Source organism: Rana temporaria, chromosome 10 (assembly GCF_905171775.1).
Source record: "Rana temporaria chromosome 10, aRanTem1.1, whole genome shotgun sequence".
Taxonomy (NCBI): domain Eukaryota; kingdom Metazoa; phylum Chordata; class Amphibia; order Anura; family Ranidae; genus Rana; species Rana temporaria.
In genome coordinates, this window is record NC_053498.1 from 32,936,572 (window position 1) to 32,948,982 (window position 12,411).

Here is a 12,411-nt window from a genome sequence, read left to right on the forward strand (position 1 = left end):
CTCGAGAATAAAATGGCGGTCATTGTAATACTTTTTGTTACACCGTATTTGCGCAGCGGTCTTACAAGCGCACTTTTTTTAAATAAAAAATACGACAACAGTAAAGTTATACCAATTTTTTTTATATTGTGAAAGATAATGTTACGCCGAGTAAATTGATACCCAACATGTCACGCCTCAAAATTGCGCCCGCTCGTGGAATGGAGTCAAACTTTTACCCTTAAAAACCTCCATAGGCGACGTTTAAAATAGGTTGCATGTTTTGAGTTAGAGGAGGTCTAGGGCTAGAATTATTGCTCTTGCGCTGACGATCGCATCGATACCTCATGTGTGGTTTGAACACCATTTTCATATGCGGGCGCTGCTCACGTATGCGTTTGCTTCTGTGCGTGAGCTCGTCGGGACGGGGCACTTTAAAAAAAAAAAAATCGTATTTATTTTACTTCTTTTATTGATTTAATTTTATAACTGTTTTAATTTTTTTTAAAACATCCCTTGTAATAGAAAAAAGCATGACAGGTCCTCTTAAATATGAGATCTAGGCAGCCATTATTTTTATAGGAAGGTCAGAAATGGAAGACCCTGAATTTGGTAGTGCCTTCCATTTTAAATATGCAAAGTATTTAAGTTCTTACTTGCTAGAAAAACTAGCTGGTCAATTCCCAAGCACAGGCCCTCATAAACTTCTTTTACATTCCTGACTGAGCCAAATTTGTGTCTCATTTTCTCCCCCTCTTAGACACTGCAGCTCACACTGGGAGGGTTTCAGATGCAGAGACAGCGCTGTCAATCCAGAAAGAAGTAGGCAGGACTAGGTGTGGCCAGGTGCTGACTTGACTTGACAGCCTACAGGCTTGTGAATCAGCAGTGACAGTGATTGTTGGCCATGCAAAGCCTTCTCATCCCAATGTGGTGCAAACCGACACATCTTACATTGCTTGAATCACATTGAAAATTGCTAAGTGCTGAAGGAATACTTCTACATCCAATCACAAAATAAGTTCATGTGCTTAGAAAGTGCTTCAATGCTTCAACAATTCATTAATTCACGATTTGCAGTGCTGCATGCTGCAACCAAGTGCTTGTACAAATTCACAAATAAAGTTTGTGGCCCGGATTCAGATAGAATGCTCTATCTATCTGCGGGCGTAACGTATCTTGGATACGTTACGCCGCTGTAACTTTGGGCGCAAGTTCCGTATGCAGAAAGAACTTGCGCCCTTAGTTACGGCGGCATAACGTATGTGTGGCGGCGTAAGCCCGCCAAATTCAAATGGGGATGTTGTGGGCGCGTTTTATTTGAACGGCGTATGCGCTGTCCGTGAAATATCCCAGTGTGCATTGCTCCAAAATACGCCGCAAGGACGTATTGGATTCGACGTGAACGTAAATGACATCCAGCCCTATTCGCAAACGACTTACGCAAACAACGTAAAATTTTCAAAACTCGACGCGGGAACGACGTCCATACTTAAAGTGGAGTTCCACCCATAAATATAACATTACATCAGTAGTTTTAAAAAAATGTTATTAGTCCTTTACGAATTTTTTTTTTTTTTTAGATGCCTTCAAAGTGTTGTTGCTAGGCAGAATAGTTAATCTTCCCACTTCCTGCACCTAGGTGCTTAATGCTTCCTAACCTACACCGCACAGACTCCTGGGAATGTAGTGGGTGTAACTTTCCAGGAGTCTGTGCACTACCCAGTCTCGAAGAATCATGTGACTTGGACAGCACAGGTGCTGAAACCTGATCTGACACTGCTTGTGCAGCACTGAGCATGTGCGAGATCTGCAAGGCTGAAATCCAGGAAGTCATACAGTCTGGCTTCATGATGCCCACACTTAAGATGGCCCCAGTCAATTTCTATTTTATAAAGTGTCTAAATGCTGTAACAACCTAACAAATTGGGCCTTAGTTTACAGACTAACTTTACTAGAATACATTAAGCTTGTGTATTACAGGGGTATTTATATTTAAAAAGTGAAATTGTGGCCGGAACTCTGCTTTAACATTAGCTACGCCTCATATAGCAGGGGTAACTTTACGCCGAAAAAAGCCTAACGTAAACAACGTAAAAAAATGCCCCGGCAGGATGTACGTTTCTGAATCGGCGTAAATACCTAATTAGCATATTCCTTGTGTAACTATACGGAAGCGCCACCTAGCGGCCAGCGTAAATATGCAGCCTAAGATACGACGGTGTAAGACACTTACGCCGGTCGGATCTTAGGGAAATCTATGCGTAACTGATTCTCTGAATCAGGCGCATAGATACAACGGCCTGCACTCAGAGATACGACGGCGTATCAGGAGATACGCCGTCGTATCTCCTATCTGAATCCGGGCCCATGTGTTGTATAAAGTTCTCAGTGCTTCATTCATACTATCCTAGGGAGGTCAGATGTAGATGTGATTGGGTGACAGCCAGCTGAATCACTACACTACACTACAATCACTACAAAGCCACCAATGCACTGTAAAAAGCTAACCAAACTCCCAGACACTGTGCCAGACAGGAGTTTGCTTGCTACTGCATATGCAATAGTGAAATGGTTAAATGCTAAAGTGCATCTAGCCCCAATCGTTTTACTTCAAAGTTGCTATGCAGGTAGTGTTAGACTTTCCTTTTAGAAAGTCCAACAGTCTTTGCAAACTAGGAATATGAAGGATACCTCCCACAACCGAATTGTAGAAAACTTTTTTCTTAATTTATTAAATAGCATATATTTTATATGCAGGACAAAACCAATTGTACCAGAACTTGGTCATAGTGGATGGGCATGAGAGCTGAGGTCAACTTTTTTGCTGAGGAGTATTTTGTTTGATATTGCAAATTGTCATAGGTATACTCTGACATAAAAACAGAAAAAAAATTAAACTATGAAAAAAAATGTATTCAACAATTTAAAATGAGTTTATAAACGTTAAAACTATAAAAAATAATAAAACCAATTATAGTTTTAATTTAAATTCCCACCTTGAAATTTGACAGCATTATTTCTTGAATCTATCCCAAGTGTACCACTATTGTTCTTTTTTTTCCACAGGAGACAAAGTCAAACAAAAGCCCCTGGTGCTAAAAGTCCCGTGGCAGTTACTAAACCAGACAAGTGTGAGAAACTGGATCGTCTAGTACGAGTGGATACCACTCCGAGAACTGAAAAACCAGAGGCAATAGAGAAGTTAGAACAGATGGAGAGCACTGAGAGACCCGATAATGTAGAAGAAGAAGAAGAAGAAGAGACAAACAGTGAGAAAAATGAAAGCATTCAGCAACCTGAAACGTGTACTACTAATGAAGAACCAGAACCACAAAATATCGCAACCAATGCAGTAAAGGAACCAGCCATAGAAGATAGCGAAACGTTGGAAAAATATGAGACAATTGTAGAGACTGATTCAGTGCTGCTAAATGACAAGGAAGATCTGGTTGAGGAGAGGGACGTTCTTGCGTATTTGGGGAAGAAAGACAAGACTGGACTTGAAGTTAAACCTGAGACAGTTGAGCCAGTGATCAACGCAGAAAAAAATGAGCTGATGCCAAAACCAGAAACAAATGAATCCGTGATCAAACCTGAAAAAATCGAACCAGTGGAAAAATTGGAAAAGTCAGATGTCGCCTTGGAAAATGAAGAAAGTGACCATGTGGCAGGACCTGAAAAGCAAGAGCTTACTCTGAAGGAAGATAACGTTTCTGCTGCTGGAAAAGATGAACACTTAGACCTTGCTGTGAAGTCAGAAAAGGTTAGTCAAGCAGCCAGACAAGAAAAGTTGGAACGTGTTGTAAAGCCTGAAAAGAGCTCCACTGCTGCTAAACAAGAAAAGTTAGACCGCATTTTAAAACAAGGAAAAAGTACTTCGAGATCAAGGCAAGAAAAAGAATGTGTTGTAAAGCAAACAGTAAAACGAAATAAAAATGGAAAACTGGAGAAAAATCCTCCAGCTTTAAAACCAGAAAAGTCAGAACTTGCCGTTAAGTCAGAGAAGTTAGAAAATCCTAGAAAGGCTCAAAAGGCTGAAGTCGTTGGGAAGACCAGTTTACCACCTGAAAAGCCAAGTAAAGAGGAAGTCTTGGAAGAACCAGACAAAGAAGAAGGGGTGAGGAAACTTGAAAAAATGGAGACACCCAGTAGAATTGAACAGAATGATACAATGAAGAGGCAGCCAAAGCCAGAATCGTTGGAGCACACCCCAAAAGTGGAGGCTGTGAAGAAACTTGAGAAAGAGGCTACAGAAGAAAAGGCGGGGAGGAAGGAGAGAGTTGAGAAAACTCCAAAGTTGGACAAGCCTGCAAGAGGAGACCGTGCAGATAGGGCTGGGAAGGTGGAACGGTCAGAAAAACCAAGTAGGACTGAGAGAATGGATAGATCACCGAGGGCAGAAAAAGAAAGACATACAAAGGTGGAAAAGCCAGAGAAATCTACCAGAGCTGAGAGAGCATCCAAGACTTCCAGGACAGATAGACTTTCAAAGACAGATAAATCCGAGAGACCTGAAAAGATGCCCAAGTTGGAAAGGATAGAAAAATCACCAAAGGTGGAAAAAGTGACGAGAAATGACAGAGTTGATAGGCATGAGAAGCCAGTGAAGGAGAAAATTGAAAAACACACAAGGGCTGAAAAAGTAGATAAAGTGGATCCACCTGCTCCTAAAGTAGCACCAAAACCCAAGCAGAAGCCCACAAAGGTGAAGGCTGAACCACCACCGAAGAAAAGGAAAAAATGGCTTAAAGAGGTGTTATCATCTTCTGATTCAGACTCCTCCCCTGACCAGCAGAGTGAAGAAGGTAAGAAGCTGATGTGTACATCTTTTTGTTTTACAAACTTTCTCACTGTGTGTGTAGTGTTGTTGGGTGTCATTTTTGCTGGCCTCTTCTAGTGAAGTAAGGCAATTATGAATTCAAATGGAAATCAATTTTTGAATGAATTGTCTGAGTGTTAAGGCTTGTCTTAATTCTTACCTGGTGGGAACAGTGGCCCATACACAATACTTTTATCCTTTGTAGTCCCACTGTATAGGGTACCCCAAACGCACTTTCTATTTACAGTTCTGGAGCTACTTGCAGTACCCTTACAGATGTGCTATAGTCCTCTTTGGAGGACCTCTGCCCTTTTTTGACCTAAATTATCCAGTTATTTTCAGATTCTGTATCTGATTTACCCCTTACCTTACCAGCTTCTAAACCATGGGCTGCAAAGGTTGTCTGATTGTGAATCATTCAAGTATTTTCTTCTTCTCTTCTAATGCCGCGTACACACAATCATTTTTCGGGTTGTAAAAAACAAAGTTTTTCAGGCTCTAGCAAAAACGTTTTATTTTTTTTCAACTTGATCATTAAAACGGCCTTGCCTACACACGATCGTGAAAAAAAATGCTCTAGCAAAGTGCGGTGACGTACAACACGTACGACGGCACTATAAAGGGGAAATTCCATTCGGATGGCGCCACCCTTTGGGCTGCTTTAGCTGATTTTGTGTTACTAAAAGACGATTTGCGCTTTTCTGTCTGTTACAGCGTGATGAATGTGCTTACTCCATTACGAACGGTAGTTTTACCAGAACGAGCGCTCCCGTCTCATAACTTGCTTCTGAGCATGCACGGATTTTTCTCGCCGTTAAAGCACACACACGACCATTTTTTACAACCCGAAAAACGACAACGTTTAAAACGTTGTGAAAAAATAGAGCATGTTCGAAAAAAAAATTGCCCATTTTTCAGAACCCGAAAAATGCTCTGAAGCCAACACACGATCGGTTTTAATGACATTAAAAAGAACAGTCGTTTTTTACAACCCAAAAAATTATCGTGTGTACGCGGCATCACTCCTGAATTACAGGAGACCGTTTCAGCTCTTACTGATGCAGAATCAGCCTGTTGATTCTACCAGTACGGTTTCCAGTCCTGGGTCATCCTAAGGTGGCAAAGACTTTCCCTTTGCACCCACTCTTCCAATGTTTCCTTTGTGAAGATTAGAACAACCCTGAAAAGTTCTTTGCCCACCCTCCCAAGCACTTGCTAGCAATGCATCTGTTTTGTGAGTATTTTGTTCAGAAGTAGTCTGTTCACACTCTGGATCCTGCCCTGCCTCACCATAACAAAAAGTTTTGCCTTTAGTTATACTTTAAGGTCCCTACTGTCAAATGGTTGGAATCTCTTTTTCGAGCTCTGTTCTTGTTGGCGGGTCTTGCTCTACACCTTATCTTGGCTGTGACTTTACTTTGTCAAACCATTATTGTCAAAAAAATCCTTTAAAAAAAGTTGATATCTTGCCTATTTGACTGTGTGGAGTAGATGTCTGTTGTATTAAAGTAAAACTAAAGGCAACATTTTTTTCGTTTTGGATCGAGTGGAGAGTGATTATAACACCTGTCGGTTTTTATTGTTCCCTCTGCCCCTATTAGGAAGATTCATCCTCTCATTTGTCCTGTTTGCCATTTGCATTGAAAGTGAAACAAAAAATTTGGGGTTTTCCCCAGAAAAGAAATAGAGAGGAAATTTTCCAATGGGGACACTAATTCTGATGGCCTGGGTTTCCCCAAGGGATTCCATCAATTTGCAAGGATTTCACATCCTTTCCTGGTTTGGCCATGGGACAGGCAATGAAGGGAAATCTCCCCAAGACGGCAAAAAAATAAACCAACAGGGGTTATAACCCTTGTTTACTCTATCCAAATGGGGAAAACAAAAAGGTTTTGCCTATAGTTCTACTTCAAGTTTTAGCCATTATAGTTGTCTCCTATCTTATCTTGCATGTGCCTCATGTCAGTGCATATGTTTAGGGCACTTTGAATAAAGTAATTGCAAAACTTTTGTGTTTTAAAAAAAGTGTTTGATCTGCAAGGTCTTCCAGGGACAGAGAGTGTGATTTACTAAAGGCAAATATACTGTGCACTAGAAGTGCACTGCAGGTGCAGTTGCTCTAGATCTGAGGGGAAGCTCTGCTGATTTCTATAATCCATTCATGTGCAAACAAAAATGCAGCTCTTTATTTTCCTTACATGCTCCCCTCAGATATAGTGCAACTGCATTGCGAGTTCACTTGCAGTACACAGGCTATTTACCTTTACTGTGAAGCGTGGACAATCCGCCCTTCCCCCACTTGTGAAAAAAGGCTGATAAGTGCAAACTGTGCTAGTATGTGCAAATACACAAAAAAGCATACAGAAAAAAAAGAAATCAATCAGAATTGACTGGTGCTGCAAAATACAAGCTAGCTGGAATAGACAGCTATAAACAAATTTAAAAAAATAGGTACCAAATGCGCAACCAAAAAGAAAAAGCAAACAAAGTGAAAATGTGTTATGTAAAATTCAAGTGCAAAATAAGGAAATATATAATAATTCAATATGACTGATGCCAAAAAAAACAAAAATGGTGTCCAAATCAAAGACAGCTGATGGTAGCTGGTTGTAATCAAGGAAACAACAAATCTTCATCCAATATTTCAGCCAAGCCGAATAAACACATTATTAGTCAGAGGGGCCGCTTACCAGATCAGATGGATCTCTGTTATGGAGATCATAAGAGCTCAGCAAAACCAGGGGTCACTCGAGGAAATCCAAGGCAGCTAGTCACTGGTCCGTTAGCATATCCAATTTTCACCAAACATCCAGGGGCTGCAACTGATCTTATCATAGACAGTATCCACTCCCAATGGAATAGCGTAATAAGCAGGGATATCAAAGAGGAAACAAAAAAATCTTCATGGTACAGTATAGTTTAAAACCAACAAAGTCCCTTTATTCGAAGAAATGGGTTACTGACATCAGAAAAACTTTTCGGCAGAACAGTTTAAAAGCAGGCAAACATCCTGCTGCGGCTCAGGCCAGTCAGCTGGGGCGTGGTGACGTCAGGTATTATTGCTCCGCCCGACGCTGCGTTTCTCCATACAAGGCATCAACAGGGATAGGAGGCAATACCCAGACGTCACACACCACGCTATTTATAGGTAACTGCAGGAGAGTGGCACCGGAAACACAGGCAGCACTCCCGTGTCTCCAGGTTGCCGGAACGTGGGATTTTTAAAACACATTCCAGCCACATACAGTACAGACCTTTTGCTTTGATTACTGCTTGGCACACTCTTGGCATTCGCTTGATGAGCTTCAAGAGGTAGCCCCCCATCACTCTCCTTCTTGGTCAAATAGCCGTTACACAGCCTGGAGGTGTGTTTGGGGTCATTGTCCTGATGGATGGAATAGCATGCCGCTGCAAGATGCTGTGGTAGCCATGCTGGTTCAGTATGCCTTCAATTTTGAATAAATCCCCAACAGTGTCACCAGCAAAGCACCCCCACACCATCACACCTCCTCCTCCATGCTTCACAGTGGGAACTAGGCATGTAGAGTCCATCCGTTCACCTTTTCTGCGTCGCACAAAGACACGGGGGATTTCCACTGGTCTAATGTCCATTCCTTGTGTTCTTTAGCCCAAAACAAGTCTCTTCTGCGTGTTGCCTTTCTTTAGCAGTGGTTTCCTAGCAGATATTCTACCATGAAGGCCTGATTCACACAGTCTCCTCTTAACAGTTCTAGAGATGTGTCTGCTGCAAAAGGTGGCTACTTTGAAGAACCTAGAATATGAAATATATTTTCAGTTGTTTCACACTTTTTTGTTATGTATAATTTCCACATGTGTTAATTCATAGTTTTGATGCCTTCAGTGTGAATCTACAATTTTCATAGTCCTGAAAAAAATTCAAAACTCTTTGAATGAGAAGGTGTGTCCAAACTTTTGGTCTGTACTGTATCTGCAAACACAGTTATGTTGCAGAGTATGTCCTTTTCGCATGGCTATTAATACATGTAGCATCAAACATGGTCTTCACAGAGAACATGCTTAACCCGCTACTATGATACAAAAGATTTATAGAAATAAATTATAAAACTACATACTGTGCAAAATTCATATAATTGTGTACATAAGGCCTGTTGGTATTTACCTTTACTAAATTAACCCCAATGTCTCCTCGAACCATCTCTTGAAATCATGAATGCTACTAACCTACGGATCCGATTGTGACTTACCTCTGACTGTTAGGAAACTACCTAATTTGTTTCCCCACTTGACTTTAACGTCAAGACCCGCCCAAGCTTGGTTACTCATCCACCCGCAAAGTGTTCTTTCTCATGAACATACAGCCCCACCTTCCAGACCAGAGCACATCTGTTGACTTTTACTGATACTTGGACAGCTTGCATTCCAGATGCCTGAATGCAGGAGGTAGTGTCCAAGGGATACAATGTCGAATTTGTTCCCTCCTCATTTCCTTACTTCTAATATTCCTGTGTCTGCCTGTTGGTTTTTCTAGATCAAGGTGCTATTTCCTCAGTCCGTGTGGCATAGCAGTTCCAGGGGTTTTGCTATGGCCTGTTCACTGTCCCTAAGGCTGCATTCACATCTAGGCGGACGAAATCGCGGCGTTTTGTCGCCGCAAATCGCGGTAAAAATAGCAGCGTTTTGTACCACGATTTGCGGCGACAAAACGCCGGTATTGTCCGCCTAGATGTGCCCCAAGATGACCCCCTCTATGGAGATGATTCCCATCTCCTAGCCGAACACTCGAAGACGCCTGAAAAAAAGGTCCGGGACCTTTTTTCACGCGACAGGTGTTCGGCGTGGAGATGTGAACCATCTCCATAGAGGGACATCTGTTTTCAGCCCTCTGGCGGCAGCGGCGTAGCGCTACAGGCGTAAAAACGCCTAGGTGTGAATGCACTCTAAATCAAAAAGGGGTATTCTCACCATGTTGGATTTTAAGGCTTAAAATGTTTACATTTGAGTCTGAAAGATGCTGATTGCATGTATCCATCTGTCCAGTGCATCAGCCCATTCTATGCTTTACGGTGTATCCTTTACTACACTTTGTGACTGCCTTTTAGTCTGTCCTCTACACCATGGGTGTTCACCAATGGGCTGGCTCCAGTGTTGGCCCCTTTGCACTCTTGTAACCTCCCCAGTGTGGGATACTTCAACTGACCTCCTGATGAGAGAACAGGTGGGCACATAAGGAATATCTAACTGTGCAAACGTTACAGAAATTTTAGGTGGATTCTGAAGCTTAAGAAATTATAGTGGAACCGTTTCATCGCTTCCAGTATCTGCGTCTGGTCATGGACACATCTTAGTTCATCATTTCCCTTCCACAGAAGAAAACTGGTCTCTGTGGTCTCCATTTTAAATGCTGTCCTGAAAGTCATCTGATTCTGCTTCTGCATGGGAGTCATGGCTGGGACGGATGTCAACCTCCTTTTGAGGCAATTCCCTTCACCCAATTTCACTCCTGGCATCTGCAACGCAACATTCTGTTGTCATGGGACATGTCCATTCTGTCTTTGGGCTAATTTGCTTAATGCCAAGGACCAGGACATATTTGGCTTGGTGGCTCAGGAGTTTGGCTGTAGAAAGAGGTCTTCAGATAAATGTTGTCTCCTGATAAACATTATGGAGCTTTGGACAATTTGGCTGTGTCTTAATTGTTGGAGCAACCTGTTGGAGGGCCATTCATTCCAGATTAAGTAGGACACCAGTAAGGCAATAGTGTACACCAAGAATCATGGAGGAACCACTGTAGCAAGAAAATAAGAGCCGATCCTGCATATTGTGGCACTACATCATAACGCTGCTGGTGTAAATGGGCCCTAAAGGGAGCTTGACCCAAAGGGCCACATGATTTTGACTCAAAATTCCTCTTCTATTCTCTCTCTTGGAAGTCTTTTAGTCACTGCCCCAAATGCTGCGACAACAACACTGGCCTCAATTGTTAACAGGGAAGCAACGGCAGAGCAATGAATCCCTGATAGAGAGGGGGAGACTCCATAGGGTTTTTTTCTTTTCTTTTTTTTTTCAGTTAGGGATTTTATTGTTAGCAAAGCACACGAATATGCAGTGTGTGACATAGGTCTGTTTCTTCAATACAATAAGTTGGCCATATGTTGCTTTCTGAAAGCATATGGCACCACCTTATGGTAATTTTGGGGTAATGCATCCTTATGGTCTTTCATTAAATACTGAACCACAACCAAGCCTCCGAAGGCTATTGAAAAATGTTTCTATAGCTTGGTGGTCTATCCCTTATATTTTCTGGTCTTTCCACTTCCCTTTCCCTCATTCACATAGCAGGATAGTGAGCATCAACATAATTTATTTTGCCTTCATCGTATAAAGGCTTCCATTTTCTGTCTGAAAGCGGAAGACCTCTTTTTCTTTGATACTATAACTCACAGATCCATTTTTATGCTAACAAGATAAAACAAAACAATTATACTTGCTAAACTTGGAGATGGTAAAACATGGATCTTTACAGAGATATCCGCTTTATAATGTTCTTTTGTCTTTTCAGAACGTGTTCCTGTAGGCCGAGTGCTGAACACAAGAGCAATGAAGGAGATGTACCGCAGTTATATAGAAATGCTGGTTAGCACTGCATTAGACCCAGATATGATTCAGGCATTGGAAGATACTAGTGGTGAGTAATGAGCTTTCCTAATATGTTTTCTTGATTCTTCTGCCTGGAGACAGGCAGCATAACTTCTTTTGCAAATGACAGTATTTATGTGCATGTGGATATAGAAAACTTTAGGGAGTTTTTCATGTAGCCAATATATTTATATAATCCCTCCTTGAGACTATTGTTCTGATCTTCCAACCCTGACTTGATTAAAGAAGCAGATTCATTTCTTACCTGTCTTGGAAAAAAGCAACCCTTTATGCCATGTCATGTGATAGGATCAGCAGGGCTCAAAATTTCAAGTCCTGAGCTACTAGCCAGGCCCCAAGAGTTACTCGCCACCAGTTGCCCCACCTAATTCATACACTGCCCTGCGCCTAATTGCACCCGTAAACACGCCCTCGTAGATTATCTCATGGAATGACAATGTTTTATGCAGAATCAAGTTACAAAATTAAATATTACCAACAACAACTTTAACAAAATGGGACAGGGCACTGGGGGCAGACCAGAGGGACAGGGCACTGGGGGCAGACCAGAGGGACAGGGCACTAGAACTGTTTTTCTTCCCCATTCTCTTGCTGTCTCCTCTGCAACTCCCATCCATCCTCTCTCTCTCTTCCATTCATCTCATCAGGAGCCTGTGTGTGCGGCTTCACGCTTGCATGTCCCCACTTCCCCCTTTTATTCAGGCTGGCAGAGAGGAGAGGAGCTGCAGCACAGCGGGAGGGAGTACAATCCAGCGCTGAGATCCACACAACTGCACAGCCATTGACACCATAGCACAGCGCACACTGACAGCGCACAGCACACATTAAGACCAGTCTGTTCACAGTGCTCAGGCTAAACTTACATAGAGCACAAGGAGAAGAAAACTGCACAAACTAGAAGGCTGCCGCTCTCATGACAGGGCAACTTTCAGTGAGCGCTGCACCTGAATGGTATTTTTTGCAATCCTCCA

At 42.1% G+C, this 12,411-nt stretch overlaps 1 protein-coding gene across 1 annotated transcript in view; it reads left to right on the forward strand.

The window, feature by feature from the left end:
* The window catches only part of PRR12 (proline rich 12), a 158,704-nt gene that overhangs the window by 125,258 nt on the left and 21,035 nt on the right, over positions 1-12,411 (forward strand). The window contains exons 9-10 of the mRNA XM_040327499.1: positions 3,049-4,787; positions 11,343-11,468. Coding sequence (XP_040183433.1) covers positions 3,049-4,787; positions 11,343-11,468 — 1,865 coding nt within the window. The remainder of the gene's footprint in view (positions 1-3,048; positions 4,788-11,342; positions 11,469-12,411) is intronic.